Source organism: Hyla sarda, chromosome 3 (assembly GCF_029499605.1).
Source record: "Hyla sarda isolate aHylSar1 chromosome 3, aHylSar1.hap1, whole genome shotgun sequence".
NCBI classification, from domain to species: domain Eukaryota; kingdom Metazoa; phylum Chordata; class Amphibia; order Anura; family Hylidae; genus Hyla; species Hyla sarda.
The window spans coordinates 315,558,044-315,579,167 of NC_079191.1; the positions used below are offsets into that span (position 1 = coordinate 315,558,044).

Sequence of the window (21,124 nt, forward strand, 5' to 3'; positions counted from 1 at the left end):
CCTGGATAACCCCTTTTTAAAGGGTTGCTCCACTGGAAAACAACATTTCTAAATCAGCTGGTGCCAGAAAGTTAAACAGATTTGTAAATTACTTCTATTTAAAAATCTTAATCCTTCCAGTACTTATCAGCTGCTATTTGCTCCACAGGAAGTTCTTTTCTTTTTTAATTTGTTTTCTGTCTGACCACAGTTACCTCTACTGACTCCTCTGTCCATATCAGGAACTGTCTGGAGCAGGAGAGGTTTGCTATGGCGATTTGCTCCTACTCTGGACAGTTTCTAAAATGGACAGAGATGTCAGCAGAGAGCACTGTGGTCAGACAAAGGAAATTCAAAAAGAAAAGAACTTTCTGTGGAGCATAAAGCATCTGATAAGTACTGGAAGAATTAAGATTTTTAAATAGAAGTAATTTACAAATCTATTTATTAAAGGGGTACTCCAGTGGAAAACTTTTTTTTTTTTTTTTAAATCAACTGGTGCCAGAAAGTTAAACAGATTTGTAAATTACCTCTATTAAGAAATCTTAATCCTTCCAGTACTTGTTAGCTGCTGAATACTACAGAGGAATTTCTTTTAGTTTTGGAACACAGAGCTCTTTGCTGACATCATGACCACAGTGCTCTCTGCTGACATCTCAGTCCATTTTAAGAACTGTCCAGAGTAGGAGAAAATCCCCATAGCAAACATATGCTGCTCTGGACAGTTCCTAAAATGGACAGAGATGTCAGCAGAGAGCACTGTGTTACAAAAAGAAAAGAATTTCCTCTGTAATTCAATAGCTAATAAGTACTGGAAGGATTAAAACATTTTTAATAGAAGTAATTTTTTAATAGAAGTAATTTACAAATCTTTTTTTTTTTTTCCAGTGGAGTACCCCTGTATCTGCTACTGATAACCTTGTATCCATAACCAGCGGGCCAGATTTATTATTACAAATGCACCCGAATTTTGGCATAATTTGCACACAAAAAAACTGTATTACGTGAATGTAATTATGAGTTTAAAGTAGGGATCGACCGATTATCGGTATGGCCGATATTATCGGCCGATAATCACGATTTTGGGCATTATCGGTATCGGCAATTATCTTGCCGATAAACCGATAATGCCCCGCCCCCCCACCGCACCCCTGACCCACCGCACCCCCGACCCACCGCACCGCGTCGCACCCCCCCACCGTGATGCTAGGCGGTATACTGGTATGGATTTTTGCCCATACCGCTATACCGGTCGGGCCACTCCCCCACCCTCCGAGTCAATAAAAAAATTAAACTTACCCGTAAGGGGGGTGGTCCGGACCATCGATCCTTCCTTCCTTCCTGTAGTGTCCGGGGGCGTTCCGGGCTGTCCTTCTTCTCCCACGGTCTTCTTCTCCACTCCGGGCAGGCTCCGGCCTAGTACGCTGCATAGACGCCGCTACGCTGTGACGTCAAGTGCGTCGCTGCGCACGGGCGTCACTGCGCACGGGCGTCACTGCGCAGCGGCGTCTATGCAGCGTACTAGGCCGGAGCCTGCCCGGAGTGGAGAAGATGACTGCCGGAGAAGGACAGCCCGGACCGGACCACCCTCCCCCTGGAATGCCCCCGGACACTACATGAACGACGGATGGATGGCCCGGACCACCCTGACAGGTAGGGGAGAGAAGCGGGCGGTGGCCTATGGCCCCGCAAAAGCCACTGCAGATCATCGATTTAAAACGCCCGCTTTAAATCAATGATCTGCAGCGGTGTCGCAGGGGGTTAAATAGCCAATAACTTATACCGGAATATCGGTATAAGTTATCGGCTATCGGCCCTAACCTGCACCGATTATCGGTATCGGCCCTAAAAAAACGATATCGGTCGATCCCTAGTTTAAAGCTATTTTTTTTAAAACTTTCTACCGGGTCTGACAGGAGGGGCATGGCCTCTGAAAAAGGGATGCAGTCCAGTCGCACCAACATTTTGGGGTCCATTTGTGGTTTAAAGTGAGCCAACTGATATTTCCTATAAACTTACACTAGACAGTATTTAAATATGCCAGATTTATCAAACAGCCTGAGCTACTGTGACAAATCTGCCACAAGTTTGTACAGTTTTAGTAAGTTGACAGTTTCTGATTTTTGGAGACAATACAATGCTTAGTACAATTCATAGAACAAGTGAAAACCATTCATGGGGAAAAAAATCTGTTCTTTGATGGGTTCCATTAACTGTTATTGAAAAGGTTGCCTCTTTTGTTTATTGTACTGTGATCATAATCCTTTTTCTTAGCCATATCTATGGGATTCATAAATAGGTGTATTCTGTTTCGAATACATGCATTAATGTAAAGACATTAATTTTACAATGGTTTTTCCCTAATATGTATACTTTCCAGCCCTATTTACTTTACTTTTTATACTACATGGCCATTATGCTTTCGGTTACTGCCAAAACCTGACAGTGTATTGCCGATGCATGTATTCTCTTGAATAGACTAAAATAGTGCTAAGCATTTGGTAGGACATGCTTTGTACCCTCATGCTAGTGTTTAGCTATTTTTAATGTTATTTACTTTCTTGCAGGTTGGCCCCCATGCGCCTATACACTCTCTCAAAGCGCTATTTTGTATTGGTCTTTGTTGTATTTTTCCTGTGCTTTGGATTAACCCTATTTATTGGAATAGCAGGTAAGTTTTTCTTCTTTCTCTCATTGTTAAAATGGAGTAAATGTGTGTGTATTTACATTCAGGAAGCACTCATGTTTTTGTTTTTGCCCATATCTTGCAGACTCACCAATCACTTGTCCTACAGCTCAATCCGTTTATTTTTTCGCAGCACAACTGCATCCTTGTGTTTCATTTGTCATTGAGTCATGTGATTACCAGTTCGATTCACAAAATATCAGTGCTTAATGGGTCAGAGGTAGTGATCAGTCCTGGGTCAGCTGACTTCCTGTGAACAGATCTCTCCTGCTAGCTCTCAGACCCCTACCTGCTTCTATCGTTATCTAATCAGAATATATAGGAGGGGATTTATGAAAACCTGTACGAAGGAAAGATTGACTGCTGCCCTTATGACCCAATTAGATTGCTTCTTTAATTTTTACAAAGGCCTTTTGGAAAATAAGAGGAGCAATCTGATTGTTTGCAATGGGCAAGTGGTCAATTTTTCCTCTGCACAGGTTTTGATAATTCTCCCCCATAGTATTTATACACCTCCCCTAAGACTGTGTTCACACATTGCGTTTCTTGCTGAATGTTTTTGTTTTTGCCATGATTTTCCCCAAATCATGGCAAAAATGTGCAGTTGTACCACAGTTGTGCAAATCACATTTAAAATGTGTAATTTTTACAGTGATATTGAAATTTTGTAGCAACAGAAAAACATCCAAAATGCAGTAAAAACATAAGAATGCAGTAACAATTTCACTGTGCACAGACAGCCTGAAGACTTCAAATTTTTATTTTGCTTTCAGTGCAGTGTCCCAGGGTCTCTACACTGAACGGTCTCTATCCCTCTCCTCTATGCTCTGAGTGACTGCTTTAGTGACAGGCGGCCACTAGAGCCATCACTCTGCCCAGGCCGTAAGACAGTGCACTGGAGCTTAACAAATTTGCTTTGAATCTAGAAGCAAGCAAAAAAAAAAATAAAAAAAAGATTTTGGCCTTAAGGACACATCCAATTTTCGTTTTAGCATTTTCGTCTTTTCCTCCCCGCCTTCTAAGAGCCAGAACTCTTTTGTTTTTCCACATACAAACCCATATGAGGCTTGTTTATTTGCATGACCAATTGAACTTTGACTTTCATTTTACCATAAAACTGTACAGCGCAACCAAAATATTATTTGGGGGCTGAAATTTATCAGAAAACTAAAATTTTGCTACATTTGGGGTGGGGGTTGGTTTTTACGCAGTGCACTTTATGGTAAAAATGATACATTATTTTCTGTTTGGTCAATGTGATTAAAATCATACCCAATGAATATATTTTTCTATTAATGTGCTACTTTAGAAAAAAAAAAATGCAAACTTTTTTTTAACAAAACTTGGTATGCATAAAATTGTCCTTTTCTGACCCCTATAACCTATTTTACTTTCTGTATACAGGGATTTGTGAGGGCTTATTTTATGCCGTGATCTGTAGTTTGTATTGTACTTTTACACTGTTTACCATAGGGGATGATAAACATATTTTAATAGTTTTAACATTAAAGGGGTATTCCAGGTAAAAACTTTTTTTTAATATATCAACTGGCTCCGGAAAGTTAAACAGATTTGTAAATTACTTCTATTAAAAAATCTTAATCCTTCCAATAGTTATTAGCTTCTGAAGTGGAGTTGCTGTTTTCTGTCTAACTGCTTTCTGATGACTCACGTCCCGGGAGCTGTCAAGCTCCTATGGGGATATTTTCCCATCATGCACAGCTCCCGGGACGTGACATCATCATTGAGCAGTTAGACAGAAAATTTTAGAAGCTAATAACTATTGGAAGGATTAAGATTTTTTAATAGAAGTAATTTACAAATCTGTTTAACTTTCCGGAGCCAGTTGATAAATAAAAAAAAGTTTTTGCCTGGAATACCCCTTTAAGCACGCGGCGATACAACCCTTCTCCGCCATTTCGGATTTTGTGATCCACATTGATCACGGCGTCTAAAGGATTAAATGCATAAGCAGTGAGTTTCTGGTTAATGATAATAGCTGACACTCACCTCTGAAGCGAGCGCAGCCACTTACTATGTCAGGGTGTACAGGTCTACCATAATGCCTTAAGTACCAGGACACAAGGGCCTGCCTACCTGTACGCTCTGCATCCTTAAGTGGTTAAATAATATATGATTGTTTAAACGTGATTTTTCACTCCCTTCCCAGTTATATTTTGCACAGCTAGTACAATGTTAAAAAAAAAAACAAAAAAACTAAGTTTACACACTACGGAAATTCTGTCAAGAATTTCCAGAAGGAGATTCCAAGCGCAATCCGCTTTCAGCAGCCTCTGTGTTTTTAATGGGATTCCGCTGCACCATTTAAAGGTAGTGTGAACATATGCTAACACTAACCTACTTATCCCAGTATTAGGTACTGGTCAGAGACATTATAACTACAGCACGGACATGCAGGGCTTAACTGTAGTAAAATTTATTAAAATACAGTTAATTCGTAAACAATAAGCTTAAATAGAAAAAAAAAATAAAAAATCTAAAAGTTCCAAAACAGAATATTACACAGCCCTGCACAGGAATCTTCCCTCTGTTAGCTCAGAGTTCTTAACCCCTTAAGGACGCAGCCCTTTTTCACCTTAAGGACTGAGCCCTTTTTCGCAATTCTGACCACCGTCACTTTACAAATTAATAACGCGAAAACGCTTTTACCGAATATTCTGATTCTGAGATTATTTTTTCGTGACATATTCTACTTTATTTTGGTGGTAAATTTTCGGCATTACTTGCATTCTTTTTTGGTGAAAAATCCCAAAATTTTATGAAAATGTTGAAAATTTAGCATTTTTCTAACTTTGAAGCTCTCTACCTGTAAGGAAAATGGATATTCCCAATAAATAATAAATTTTTCTTCACAAATACAATATGTCCTCTTTATGTTGGCATCATAAAATGGACATATTTTTGCTTTTTGAAAAAATTAGAGGGCTTCAAAGTAGAGCAGCAATTTTCAAAAAGTGAAAATGAAAATTGCTAAATCTGAAGGGACAGATGTTACAGAACTACAACTCCCAGCATGCCTGAGCAGTCTAGGCATGCTGAGAGTTGTAGTTTGGCAACATCTGGAGGGCTACCGTTTGGGCACCACTAACAGTGGTCTCCAAATTGTGACCCTCCAGATGTTGCAAAACTACAACTCCCAGCATGCCCAGACAGCCTTTGGCTTTCTGGGCATGCTGGGAGTTGCAGTTTGGCCTTCCTAGTGGTTTCTACAGTAAAGATCGTTTTACTTTCACTTTCAATTCCCACCGACCACCCCCCACCCCCACCGTCGATTCTCTACCTGAGCAAGGATCCAGCAGGCTCCAGCGAAGATCCCAGGTCCCCAGGCATCTTCTCCTGCAGGTACGGCCTCCATCTTCTTCCCAGATCCCCTCGACATCCAGGGGCGGGCAGAACGGGGGTTGCCATGGCAACCCCCTGTCCTTAGCTGCCATTGGTCAGAACTCCGTTCTGACTAATGGCAGGGGATAGGAGGAGATCGCAGCTCTGCGACCTCACTCCTGTCCCTTAGGCTGATCGGGGCTGTTGCTGACAACTCCGATCAGCCCCATTTTCCGTGTGATCAGGTCACCAGAGACCCGATCAGCCCGGAATTGGAGAAAATCGCATGTCTGAATTGACATGCGATTTTCTCCGATCGCCGACATAACGATGATTTCAGCAGGCATCCGGCTCCGGTCCCCAACCGGCTAGCGGTGGGGACCGGATTTCCCACGGGCGTATGGATACGCCCTCGGTCCTTAAGGACTTGGAGTGCAGGGCGTATCCATACGCCCTGTGTCCTGAAGAGGTTAAATAGGGCCTTTTATAAGGGTGGTGTAGTTTAGAAGTCACATTTGTATTTCTTTCCAACATTTTTAAAGATTGTAAAATATGCGATTTGCTTTCATAATTGTTGTTTTGGTGAGTATAGTGTCTCTATCCTTAAATCTATGCATAGCTGCAATGTGTTTATGGCAAGTCCACAGTACAGTGGGGGAGATTTATCAAAACCTGTCTAGAGGAAAAGTTGCTGAGTTGCCCATAGCAACCTATCAGATCGTTTCTTTCATTTTTCAGAGGCCTTTTCAAAAATTAAAGAAGCAATCTAGTTGCTATGGGCAACTCAGCAAATTTTTTCCTCTAGACAGGTTTTGATAAATCTCCCCCAGTGTTTTCCATTCATGTTATTTTTTTTATTTTTGTCTATTGAATTAATGCCTGTATATAGAAGTCCAGAAGTTTAAAGGGTTCATGCCACCATTAAAGGAGTTGGCCATTTTACTATTAAAGTGGCTTTTTTAAATTAACCCCTTTAGGACTGAGCCCTTTTTCATCTTAAGGACTGAGCCCTTTTTTGCAATTCTGACCACTGTCACTTTATGCATTAATAACTCTGAAATGCTTTTAACGTTTATTCTGATTCCAAGATAGTTTTTTCGCGACACATTCTACTTTAACATAGTGGTAAATTTGCATCCTTTCTTGGTGAAAAATCCCCAAATTTCATGAAAATTTTGCATTTTTCTAACTTTGTAATGCTCTGCTTTGTAAGGAAAATGAATATTCCAAATAAATGTTATATTGATTAATATAAATCGGAATGTAGGTGCATAACTGTTGTAGATGTACAATGACATTGGCTAACCCTCAAAAAATTGAGACATTAGCCAGTATATCCTTACATGAAGGACATATGGCACGGGACCTAACACTTACCTGTGCGTGATAAGCAAAACCAGGGGCCAGTGAGCAGTTACAGCAGCATTAGATCCGACTCATAGACTTGCTCCCAGGTCAACTCCAGTGTGGTTATACACATACAATGGGAGGAGGGAGACAGGCCATAAGCCCCACCCAAGTAGGCTGATATGTTGCCGGCCTCGCAGGTGCACCTTAATGCTACCTATAGTGATGATACAGGTGCATTAGTAAGTAAGTAATTTTGATTCACAAATACAATATTGATTCACAAGTACAATATGTCTACTTTATGTTGGCATCAGAAAGTTGACATGTTTTTTTACTTTTTGAAGACCTTAAAGGGCTTCAAAGCATAGCAGCAATTTTCAAAATTTTCACGAAAATTTCTAAATCTGAATTTTTCAGGGACCAGTTAAGTTTGAAATGGATTTGAGGGGCCCTTCTCTTAGAAATACCCCATAAATGACCCCATTATAGAAACTACACCCCTCAAAGTATTCAAAATGACATTCAGAAAGTTTAACCCTTAGGTGTTTCACAAGAATAGCAGTAAAATGGAGGAGAAAAATCAAAATCTGCTATTTTTTTACACGAACATGTTCTTGTAGTCCCATTTTTTTCATTTTTAAAAGTGGTATAAAGAGAAAAAGCCCCCCAAAATGTGTAGCCCAATTTCTCTTGAGTATGGAAATACCTCCTATGTTGACATAAAGTGCTCTGCGGGCTCACAAAATGGCTCTAGAGGGAAAGAGAAACTGTGGGACTTTTTAATTTTTTTTTAGCTGTCATGGTTTTTGTGGCCATGTTGCATTTAGGAAGCCTCATTGTGCCAGAACGGGAAAATAACCCCCACATGGCATACTATTTTGGAAACTACACCCCTCAAGGAACATAACAAGAGGTATAGTGAGCCTTAACACATCACAGGTGTTTGATGACTTTGCGTTGAAGTTGGATGTGAAAATGGAAAATTAGATTTTTAACACTAAAATGGTGTTGCCCCAAAAACATTTTTTCACAAGGGTTAACAGGTGAAAATGGACCACAAAATTTGAATTCCAATTTCTCCCAATTAAGAAAACGCCCCATATGTGGACGTTAAGTGCTCTGCTGGCGAACTACAGGTCTAAAAACCGAAGGAGCGCCATTGGACTTTTGGAGAGAGAATTTTGCTGAAATTGAAGTCGAGGCCATGTGCATTTTCAAACCTCCCATGATGCCAGAACAGCAGAAACACCCCACATGTGACACCGTTTTGTAAACTAGACCCTTCCCTGAACGTAACAAGGGTTATAATGAGTACTTACACCTCACAAGTTTTTTTGAACAGTGGGCTGTAAAAGTAAAAAATTACATTTTTTATACTAAATTGCTGGTATTAACCAATTTTTTTTTGTTTCAAAAGTAGTAAGAGAAAAAAAGTAGGGATCGACCGATATCGGTTTTTTAGGGCCGATACCGATAATCGGTGCAGGTTAGGGCCGATAGCCGATAACTTATACCGATATTACGGTATAAGTTATCGGCTATTTAACCCCCTGCGACACCGCTGCAAATCATTGATTTAAAGCGGGCGCTTTAAATCAATGATCTGCAGTGGCTTTTGCGGGGCCATAGACCGCCGCCGCCACCACCCGCTTCTCTCCCCTTACCTGTCAGGGTGGTCCGGGGCATCCATCCATCGTTCCTGTAGTGTCCGTGGACGTTCCGGGTGGAGGGTGGTCCGGTCCGGGCTGTCCTTCTCCCACGGTCTTCTTCTCCACTCTGGGCAGGCTCCGGCCTAGTACGCTGCATAGACGCCGCTGCGCAGTGACGCCCGTGCGCAGCGACGCACCTGACGTCACGGCGTAGCGGCGTCTATGCAGCGTACTAGGCCGGAGCCTGCCCGGAGTGGAGAAGAATACCGTGGGAAAAGGACAGCCCGGACCACCCTCCACCCGGAACGCCCCTGGATACTACAGGAACGATGGATGGCCCGGACCACCCCCATTACGGGTAAGATTAATTTTTTTATTGACTCGGAGGGTGGGGGAGGGGCCCAACCGATATAGCGGTATGGGAAAAAATCCATACTGGTATACCGCCTAGCATCACGGTGGGGGGTGCGGTGCGGCGGGTCGAGGTGGTGGCGGTCGCGGTGCGGGGGGCGGGGCATTATCGGCTTATCGGCAAGATAATTGACGATACCGATAATGCCCAAAATCGTGATTATCGGTCGATAATATCGGCCATACCGATAATCGGTCGATCCCTAAAAAAAAGCTCCACAAAAATTGTATCCCAATTCCTCCAGAATAAGGATATACCCCATATATGGCGGTTAAGCACTATGCGGGTGCAAAACAGGGCTTAGGAGTGAGACAGCACCGATGAAATTTGAGGCCTAAAGTGGTGCTTTGCACTGCAATGGTTGAGGTTCTGACATAAAATCGGAAAAAAAAATAAAAAATAAAAAACCCTGGCAAGAGACCACAATTTTGAAACTACACCCCTCAAGGAAGGCAACAAGGGGTACAGTGAGTACTTACACCTCACAGGTTTTTTTGAACAGTGGGCCGTAAATTAAAAAATTAGATTTTTTTTACACTAAAATGCTGGGGTTACCCAATTTTTTACATTTTCACAAGGGGCAATTGGAGAAATTGGGTTACAAATTTTGGATGGCTTTTTCTCCTGACAATGGAATCACATCCACATATGGGGTAATGTGCTGGGCAGGCGCACTACAAGGCTCAGAAGTCAGAGGTCTATTTGCATTTGAGGCCTATGGCATATCAGTAGCTGACGGTTACATACATTCAGAGGAAGATACAAAAATGAAACGCCGACATCTGACACAATTACGCAAAGTACCCACCCTGAGGAATGGGTATAGGGCTAAAGAGGACATTTTCAACGCACGGGTGTTTCCTAAATTTATTTTCCAGGAATGGATGAAGGGTAGCATTTGAAAATTGCAATTTTCAACCTATGCTCTGCTTCATCTTTCTGGGAACAACTAACATGTGACTCCGAATTGTCGCCTGGAAATACGACAGAGCTCATGAGTGAGAACTCTTTGCGTTTGAGACCAATGTTTCTTATGGACCTAACAGTTACATACATTCAGAGGAAAATACAAGAAAGGAACACCCACATGTGAGCCTATTACAAACAGTACACCCCCTAGGGAAGGTGTATAGGGGTGAAGTGGAGATTTGGAAAAGACGGGTGTTCCCTAAATTTATTTTCCCGGAATGGATGAAGTGTACTATTTTAAAATTGCAATTTTAATACTGATATGCCAATTCCCAGAATGATGTCCCAGAGTATAGCCGAAAGTAAAAATGATGCCGGCCCCAAACCCTATGCTCTGAATCATCATTCTGGGAATGTGATGTGTGTGGCCGTCCCTAACCTGTTACCTCAAATGCGTCACGCTCAGGTGGGGAGAGAGCGCTGCGCATTTGAGGCAATTGCAAACCCCCAATGCTGTTGACTCTGTGTCCCATGACCCATTTTTTTGGGGGGGGGGGGGGGGGGGGGGAGAGAGATATCAGGAGTATCGGGAAAGAGTTTTTTTTTTTTTTTTTTTTGGGTGGGGGGATTTTGGTTTAAAAATTTGGAAGACAATGTACTCTGGACTGGTATATTGGAGTATTATTCTGGGGAATAAAAATGAGGGAAAAGGATTAAAAATGTAGTGCTCCATCGAAGTGTGATACTACCTGAAGCAGTTTTTAATGCAGAGGTCTGGATGATCGGGGCAAGTGTCGGGGATAGTGGTGGTGTCCTTCCGAATCCCCCTCCTGGGACACACTCTGCATTTTTTTCTTGGATCGTCCCTTCTTTCCATTGTGGGGGAACTCACCTGGAAAGTGTTTGCCGGGGACGATCCGGGGAACCACAGTTCCAGAGGTGCTCTGACCCACACTTTGGGTGGGTCAGAAGAGGGCCTTTAGAACTTCCTCTTGAAACTGCAGGAAAGTCCCTGTGTTGCCAGCGTGCTGGGAAAGTACAAAAGAATTATACATGGTAACCTGTACAAAGTAGACCGTAACTTTTTTGTACCATGTCCGTGTTTTGCGCATGGCATCATATGGCTTGAGGGCTTGATCAGAAAGATCAACTCCCATCCCCCCCCCCCCCCCCCCCCCCACCAATATACTGATTGCAGTCCAGAATACAATCGGGCTTGAGAGTCGGTCCCACGGTACCTCGCACAGGGACAGGGGTGCTGCCGTTCCCATGAATTGTGGTGAGCATAAGGACATCCCTCTTGTCCTTATACTTGACCAGCAACAGGTTTTCCTGGGAAAGGGCACGGAACTCACCCTGGGGGATAGGAGCGTGTAGGGGAAGGCCTCTTTGATTCTTCCGTACTTTCCCACAAGCGACCGTGGATCTAGCGGCGAGGGATGTGAAGAGAGGGATACTAGTATGAAAGTTATCCACGTAAAGGTGGGCTTTAGCTAAAAAAACGCTGGGGGCAGACCGAAGCGACCCTGTAGGGCCGGGGTCACGCAGCTAAAGGTGCTACGGACCCGCGGACACCTACATATTTTTTTTTTCAACTCCTAACTGTCCCTACCTAATCTAAACTGTCCCTGATTGCTTTCTGTGCCAAGCGGCCACAGAATGGGGGCACTTTTTTCTCTGAGGGTTTTTCCGTTTTTGCATTTTCGTTTTTTCCTCCTTACCTTTAAAAAATCATAACTTTCACTTTTGCACCTAAAAATCCATATGATGGCTTATTTTTTGTGCCACCAATTCTACTTTGTAATGACATCAGTCATTTTACCCAAAAATCTATGGCGAAATGGAAAAAAAAATTCATTGTGAGACAAAATTGAAAAAAGCCATTTTGTAAATTTTGGGGGCTTCCGTTTCTACACAGTACATTTTTCGGAAAAAAATGACACCTTCTCTTTATTCTGTTGGTCCATATGATTAAAATGATACCCTACTTATGTTGGTTTCATTTTGTCGTACTTCTGGAAAAAATTATAACTACATGCAGGAAAATTTATACGTTTTAAAATTGTCATCTTCTGACTCCTATAACTTTTTTATTTTTACGTGTCTGGGGCGGTATGAGGGCTAATTTTTTTGCGCCGTGATCTGAATAGGACTTATTGATCGCTTTTTATAAAGTTTTTTTGTGATATCAAAAAAGTTACCAAAAATGCACTATTTTGGACTTTGGAATTTTTTTTCGCGTACGCCATTGACCGTGCGGTTTAATTAAAGATATATTTTTATAATTCTGACATTTCCGCACATGGCAATACCAGATATGTTTGTTTTTATTTACACTTTTTTTTTTTTTTTTATGGGAAAAGAGGGGTGATTCAAACTTTTATTAGGGAAGGTGTTGAATGATATTTATTAACTTTTTTTTTTTACATTGTTATAGCTCACATAGGGGGCTATAACACTGCACACACTGATCTTTTAAATTGATCAGTGGTTTCTCAAAAGAAACCACTGATCGATGATTCTGCCACTTGACTGCTCATGCCTGGATCTCAGGCACTGAGCAGTCATTCGGCGATCGGACACCAGGAGGCAAGGTAGGAGACCCTCCTCGTGTCCTAGAGCTGTTCGGGACGCCTTGATTTCGCCGCGGTGATCCCGAACAGCCCCCTGAGCTAACCGGCAGTGATTTAGTTTCACTTTAGATGCGGCATTCAACTTTGAACGCCGCATCTAAAGGGTTAATAGCGCGCAGCACGCGCCACGGTCCCGGCCGTTGTTAGAGGCTGTGCCCGACCCGCTATGCCGTGGCCCCGCGTTATGGAACGGGAGTGGACTCAGGACATACAGGTACGCCCTGGGTCCTTAACAGGTTAAGGACTTTGAAACGGGTGCGTATGGGTACTCCCTCCGTCTTTAATGGGTTAGAGGGATACTCCAGGGAACTAAACCCATAGCCCATCCTTTCCCTCTCACCAACATATTTATTTGTCTAAATATCATTTGTTAGCTATATAGAGCAGTTTCCCTTTTTCAGCTGTCACTTACATGCAGGGAGTGAGAGAAAGTCATAATCTGATCTTGCTTGTCTTTGTGCAAAGCGCTCAATGAGACCTAGCCCCCACCATCCTGGAAGACAAACACCACGTGATTTCTGGCTTCACAGCCACACCTCCTCTCCCCCTCCCCCCTCTGTCTAAGGATCATGCTGGGAGAAAAATAGTCTCTTCACCACATAACGCTGCTGTTTTTTTGCTGTAGTTCAGGTGTCCTCAAACTACGGCCCGTCGGCCACATGCGGCCCGCCGAGGACATTTATCCGGCCCGCCGCTGCCTGGGACATCCCTATGCCCCGAAAGATGTTTTCGGGACACAGGGATGCGCTCTCGGAGACCCCGCGTTTACTTTAAAAATGCAGGGGCCGCCGGGAAGGTGGCGCACGCAGGAACGTCACTGACGCCGTGCGTGCGCCCATAGCAACGGAGCGCGGAGGAGCGGGGCAGTGATGAGGATGTGCGCTGGCCAGCTAGGTAAGTATTATCAGCGGCACGTCAGCTTCGGTGCTCGGACCACCGCTCCTTCGGTATCGAGACTTACTGGTCGGAGCACTGAAATGGGGCAGAACACAGGCATACAGCCTCCAGCCATACACTGGCTGGAGGCTGTATGTCTGTGGGGGAACATACTGCACCTAATGTGGGGGAACATACTGCACCTAATGTGGGGAGCTATACTGCATCTAATTTGGGGAATCTATACTGCACCTAATTTGGGGGATCTATACTGCACCTAATGTTGGGGGACATGCTGCACCTAATGTGGGAAGCTATACTGCACCTAATGTGGGGAGCTATACTGCACCTAATGTGGGGAGCTATACTGCACCTAATGTGGGGAGCTATACTGCACCTAATTTGGGGGATCTATACTGCACCTAATGTGGGAGATCTATACTGCACCTAATGTGGGGGAATATGCTTCACCTAATGTGGGGGAACATTATACTGCACCTAATGTGGGGGAACATTATACTGCACCTAATGTGGGGGAACATTATACTGCACCTAGTGTGGGGGAACATTATACTGCACCTAGTGTGGGGGAACATTATACTGCACACCCTAATGTGGGGGAACATTATACTGCACACCCTAATGTGGGGGAACATTATACTGCACACCCTAATGTGGGGGAACATTATACTGCACACCCTAATGTGGGGGAACATTATACTGCACACCCTAATGTGGGGGAACATTATACTGCACACCCTAATGTCGGGGAATATTATACTGCACACCCTAATGTGGGGGAACATTATACTGCACACCCTAATGTGGGGGGAACATTATACTGCACACCCTAATGTGGGGGGAACATTATACTGCACACCCTAATGTGGGGGGAACATTATACTGCACACCCTAATGTGGGGGGAACATTATACTGCACACCCTAATGTGGGGGGAACATTATACTGCACACCCTAATGTGGGGGGAACATTATACTGCACACCCTAATGTGGGGGAACATTATACTGCACACCCTAATGTGGGGGGACATTATACTGCACACCCTAATGTGGGGGGACTGTACTGCACACCCTAATGTGGGGGGGACTGTACTGCACACCCTAATGTGGGGGGGGACTGTACTGCACACCCTAATGTGGGGGGGGACTGTACTGCACACCCTAATGTGGGGGGGGGGGGACTGTACTGCACACCCTAATGTGGGGGGGGGGGGGACTGTACTGCACACCCCAATGTGGGGGGGGGGACTGTACTGCACACCCTAATGTGGGGGGGGGGGGGGACTGTACTGCACACCCTAATGTGGGGGGGGGGACTGTACTGCACACCCTAATGTGGGGAGGGGGACTGTACTGCACACCCTAATGTGGGGAGGGGGACTGTACTGCACACCCTAATGTGGGGAGGGGGACTGTACTGCACACCCTAATGTGGGGAGGGGGACTGTACTGCACACCCTAATGTGGGGGGGGGGGGGGGGACTGTACTGCACACCCTAATGTGGGGGGGGGGACTGTACTGCACACCCTAATGTGGGGGGGACTGTACTGCACACCCTAATGTGGGGGGGGACTGTACTGCACACCCTAATGTGGGGGGGACTGTACTGCACACCCTAATGTGGGGGGGGACTGTACTGCACACCCTAATGTGGGGGGGGGGGGACTGTACTGCACACCCTAATGTGGGGGGGGGGGGACTGTACTGCACACCCTAATGTGGGGGGGGGAACTGTACTGCACACCCTAATGTGGGGGGGGGGAACTGTACTGCACACCCTAATGTGGGGGGGGGAACTGTACTGCACACCCTAATGTGGGGGGGGGGGGGGAACTGTACTGCACACCCTAATGTGGGGGGGGGGGGGGGAACTGTACTGCACACCCTAATGTGGGGGGGGGGAACTGTACTGCACACCCTAATGTGGGGGGGGGGGGGAACTGTACTGCACACCCTAATGTGGGGGGGGGGGGGGGAACTGTACTGCACACCCTAATGTGGGGGGGGGGGGGGGAACTGTACTGCACACCCTAATGTGGGGGGGGGGGAACTGTACTGCACACCCTAATGTGGGGGGAACTGTACTGCACACCCTAATGTGGGGGAACTGTACTGCACATCCTAATGTGGGGGGAACTGTACTGCATACTTAAAGTGGTAGTCCACTAATAAGATATATGTGTGCATAGGAATTTGTTCATGTTTTTTTTAAATTTTTTTTTTTATCTATAGTCCGGCCCTCCAATGGTCTGAGGGACCATGAACTGGCCCCCCGTTTAAAAAGTTTGAGGACCCCTGCTGTAGATCTTATCACTGACTGCTGCCATTTAGAGAATATCATGATTTATTGCTGAGGGGGATAATTTGAAATAAAAGACATGTACAGTGTATTTACAACAAGATAGTATGCACACAGATAGCAAAAGCAATTGGCTGGCAGCCATAACACAGCTGCACTGACTGCTGGGAGTTGTAGTCTGCGCTGCAAACAAGGAAAAAGAATATTTAGAAAACGGGCCACAGGAGCTGGCAAAATCACAAGGATAACTACAGGGGACACAGAACAGGTATTGTGGTGGCTTTGTGGCATTTTTATTTTTCTTAAAGGGGCGCTCCAGGGAAGTTAAGTTATGTAACAGACTGTTCTGGCCGTGGCTGTTTTGAATATAGGAGAAGCCCACTCCCGTTTTCTGTGTCATCCTTTTCTGCACTGCAGATGGGGATCTCGTCCATAACATGGCCGAACAAAGAGGGACATACACGTCACTGAGGGGCCTGTGCAAAGAAAACAAATGCAGGTGCAGTGCGGGACACTGAGCGAGGTACATGGTCCCATGCTCAGCCAACTTATGGTTAGAGTACCATAACTTTACAATCGTGGTGAATTCACACGTACAGGATCCTGCGCAGATTTGATGCCCAGGTTTTGTAACTGCAGATTAGAAGCTGTGCTCAGACATTTAGTTTACATTGAAATCTGCAGCAGAAAATCCTGCGCAGCAAACCTGTGCAGGATACTCATGAGAACGTACCCTAAAAGTAAATTTTCATAAATAAAAATAAAATAACTATCCCTTTTATCTTTTATGATTTTATTCAATGAATAAGACCGTTACAGTGGCATTTAAATGCTGTAAAAATGCATTGCCATCTATGTCATGGAGCATTTTTGAGCTGTCCTAGTGTCTGCATGTTTTTCTGGCACTCTGTCTATAGAATGTCCAGACATTCCTCCATGTGAACATAGCTTAAAGGGTACCTTTCATCAAAAAAACTTTTGATATATTATGGATAAATGTATGCAGAATAACTTTCTAATAGCATGTTATTAAAAAATATGCTTTCTATTTAATTTTCTTTGAAAAAATTACCACTAGGTAATCCCTACCAGTCCTTCTTTATAGATTTCAGACTCATGCTGGAGTCCTAAATCTCAGACTGCAGCCGGGACACAGACAAGCTCAACACTGCTCCCTGGCAGTGAGCAGTGCTGAATTTGTGTTCCGGCTGCAGTCTGAGATTTAGGACTCCCACATGAGTCTAAAATCTATGAAAAAATGACCCTACCAGTCTTTATTTATTTATTTTTTTAAAGTGGAAAATTAAATAGAGGCATATTTTTTAATATACTATTGGAAAGTTATTCTGCATACATTAATCTATAATATTCTATCGTGGGGGGTCTCAGCAGCGCCCCCCCCCCCCGCGATCAGACATCTTATCCCCTTATCCCTCCTTTGGATAGGGGATAAAATGTGTTTGCCCGGAATACCCCTTTAACCCCTTAAGGACCCAGCCATTTTACACCTCAGGACCCGACCATTTTTTGCAATTCTGACCACTGTCACTTTAAACATTAATAACTCTGGAATGCTTTTAGTTATCATTCTGATTCCGAGATTGTTTTTTCGTGACATATTCTACTTTAACATAGTGGTAAAATTTTGTGGTATCTTGCATCCTTTCTTGGTGAAAAATCCCAAAATTTTATGAAAAATTAGAAAATTTAGCATTTTTCTAACTTTGAAGCTCTCTGCTTGTAAGGAAAATGGATATTCCAAATAATTTTTTTTTATTCACATATACAATATGTCTATTTTATGTTTGCATCATAAAATTTACGTGTTTTTACTTTTGGAAGACACCGGAGGGCTTCAAAGTTCAGCAGCAATTTTCCAATTTTTCACAAAATTTCAAAACTCACAATTTTTCATGGACCAGTTCAGGTTTGAAGTGGATTTGAAGGGTCTTCATATTAGAAATACCCCATAAATGACCCTATTATAAAACCTACACCCCCCAAAGTATTCAAAATGACACAGTCCGCGTTTTAACCCTTTAGGTGTTTCACAGGAATAACAGCAAAGTGAAGGAGAAAATTCACAATCTCCATTTTTTACACTCGCATGTTCTTGTAGACCCAATTTTTGAATTTTTACAAAGGGAAAAAGGAGAAAATGTATACTTATATTTGTAGCCCAATTTCTCTCGAGTAAGCACATACCTCATATGTCTATGTAAAGTGTTCGGCGGGCGCAGTAGAGGGCTCAGAAGCGAAGGAGCGACAAGGGGATTTTGGAGAGTACGTTTTTTTTAAATGGTTTTTGGGGGGCATGTTGCATTTAGGAAGCCCCTATGGTGCCAGAACAGCAAAAATCCCCCACATGGCATACCATTTTGGAAACTAGACCCCTTGAGGTACGTAACAAGGAATAAAGTGAGCCTTAATACCCCACAGGAGTTTCACGACTTTTGCATATGTAAAAAAATTAAAATAAAATTTCACTAAAATGTGTTTCCCCCCAAATTTCACATTTTTGCAAGGGTTAATAGCAGAAAATACCCCCCAAACATTGTAACCCCATCTCTTCTGAGTATGAAGGTACCCCATAAGTTGACCTGAGGTGTACTATGGGTGAACTACAATGCTCAGAAGAGAAGGAGTCATATTTGGCTTTTTGAGAGCAAATTTTGCTCGGGGGCATGTCGCATTTAGGAAGCCCCTATGGTGCCAGGACAGCAAAAAAAAAACACATGCCATACCATTTTGGAAACTAGACCCCTTGTGGAACGTAACAAGAAATAAAGTGAGCCTTAATACCCTTTTGCATACGTAAAAAAAAAAAAAAAATCACAAAAATGTGTGTTTCCCCCCCAAATTTCACATTTTTGCAAGGGTTAATAGCAGAAAATACCCCCCAAAATTTGTAACCACATCTCTTCTGAGTATGGTGGTACCCCATAAATTGACCTGAAGTGCACTACGGGCGAACTACAATGCTCAGAAGAGAAGGAGTCATATTTGGCTTTTTGAGAGCAAATTTTGCTCGGGGGGCATGTCTCATTTAGGAAGCCCATATGGTGCCAGGACAGCAAAATAACCCCCACATGGCATACCATTTTGGAAACTAGACCCATTGAGGAACGTAAGCAGGCGTAAAGTGAGCATTTACCCCCCACTGGTGTCTGTCATATCTTTGGAACAGTGGTCTGTACAACATTTTTAATTTGCACAGCCCACTGTCAGACACCTGTGGGGTGTAAATTCTCACTGCACCCCTCATTACATTCCGTGAGGGGTGTAGTTTCCGAAATGGGGTCACATGTGGGGTTTTTTTTTTGCGTTTGTCAAAACCGCTGTAACAATCAGCCACCCCTGTGCAAATCACCTCAAATGTACATGGCGCACTCTCCCTTCTGGGCCTTGTTGTGCGCCCCCAGAGCAGTTTGCGCCCACATATGGGGTATCTCCGTACTCGGGAGAAATTGCGTTACAAATTTTGGGGGGCTTTTTTCCCCTTTACCTCTTGTCAAAATGAAAAGTATAGGGCAACACCAGCATGTTAGTGTAAAAAGTTAATTTTTTTACACTAACATGCTGGTGTAGACCCCAACTTCACCTTTTCATAATGGGTGAAAGGAGAAAAAGACCCCCAAGATTTGTTAGCCAATTTCTCCCGAGTACGGCGATACCCCATATGTGGCCCTAAACTGTTGCCTTGAAATACGACAGGGCTCCAAAGTGAGAGCGCCATGTGCATTTGAGGCCTGAATTAGGGATTTGCATAGGGGTGGACATAGGGGTATTCTACGCCAGTGATTCCCAAACAGGGTGCCTCCAGCTGTTGCAAAACTCCCAGCATGCCTGGACAGTCAACGGCTGTCCGGCAATACTGGGAGTTGTTGTTTTGCAACAGCTGGAGGCTCCATTTTGGAAAGAGTGGCGTACCAGGCGTTTTTCATTTTTATTGGGGAGGGAGGGGGGCTTTGTAGGGGTATGTGTATATGTAGTGTTTTTTACTTTTTATTTTATTTTGTGGTAGTGTAGTGTAGTGTTTTTAGGGTACAGTCACACGGGCGGGGGATTACAGCGAGTTTGAGCTGCCGCGCAAAATTTGCTGCATTGCAAACTTGCAGCCCGATACTCACTGTAAGCCCCCTGCCCATGTGAATGTACCCTGTATATTCACAGGGGGGGGGAACCTCCAGCTGTTGCAAAACTACTACTCCCAGCATGCCTGAGAATGTTTGGGAGTTGTGGTTTTGCAACAACTGGAGGCACACGGGTTGGGAAACACTGAGTTAGGAAACAATGTTTCCCAACCAGTGTGCCTCCAGCTGTTGCAAAACCACAACTCCCAAACATTCTCAGGCATGCTGGGAGTAGTAGTTCGGCAACATCTTTAGAGCCAGATGTTGCCGAACTACAACTCCCAGCATGCTTGGAGTTGTAGTTTTGCAACATCTGGAGGACTACAGTTTGCAGACCACTAATACAGTGGTTCCCAATCTGTGCCCTTCCAGATGTTGCAAAACTACAACCCCCATTATGCCAAAACTGTCCAGGCATGCTGGGAGTTGTAGTTCTGCAACATCTGAAGGGCCAGATGTTACAGCACTACAACTCCCAGCATGCCTGGACAGTAAGGGCATGCTGAGGATGTGTAGTTTTGCAACATCTGGAAGGGCACAGTGGTCCAAAAACTGTGGACCTCCAGATGTTTCAAAACTGCAACTCCCAGCATGCCCAGACGCCAAGGGCTGTCTGGGCATGCTGGGAGTTGTAGTTTACATGGTCCTATTACAGCAATGCATGTCGCTTTACGGCGACGTGCATTGCTGTAAAGGGCCCGACCGCGGCTGAAGATATACTCACCTGTCGCCGCCGCCGCCATCTTCCTCGTCTGGATCCGGGTCTTCAGGGACGAGGTAAGTACCAGGGCCGGTCCCCAGCACTCCCCCGTCCCCCGCCGCGTCCTCCGGTCT

The 21,124-nt window shown here is 44.1% G+C and overlaps 1 protein-coding gene across 2 annotated transcripts in view; it reads left to right on the plus strand.

Moving 5' to 3' along the window:
* The window catches only part of TMEM181 (transmembrane protein 181), a 150,134-nt gene that overhangs the window by 63,842 nt on the left and 65,168 nt on the right, over positions 1-21,124 (plus strand). For both annotated transcript variants that reach the window (XM_056567106.1, XM_056567107.1), the window contains exon 2: positions 2,547-2,650. In XM_056567106.1, coding sequence (XP_056423081.1) covers positions 2,547-2,650 — 104 coding nt within the window. The remainder of the gene's footprint in view (positions 1-2,546; positions 2,651-21,124) is intronic.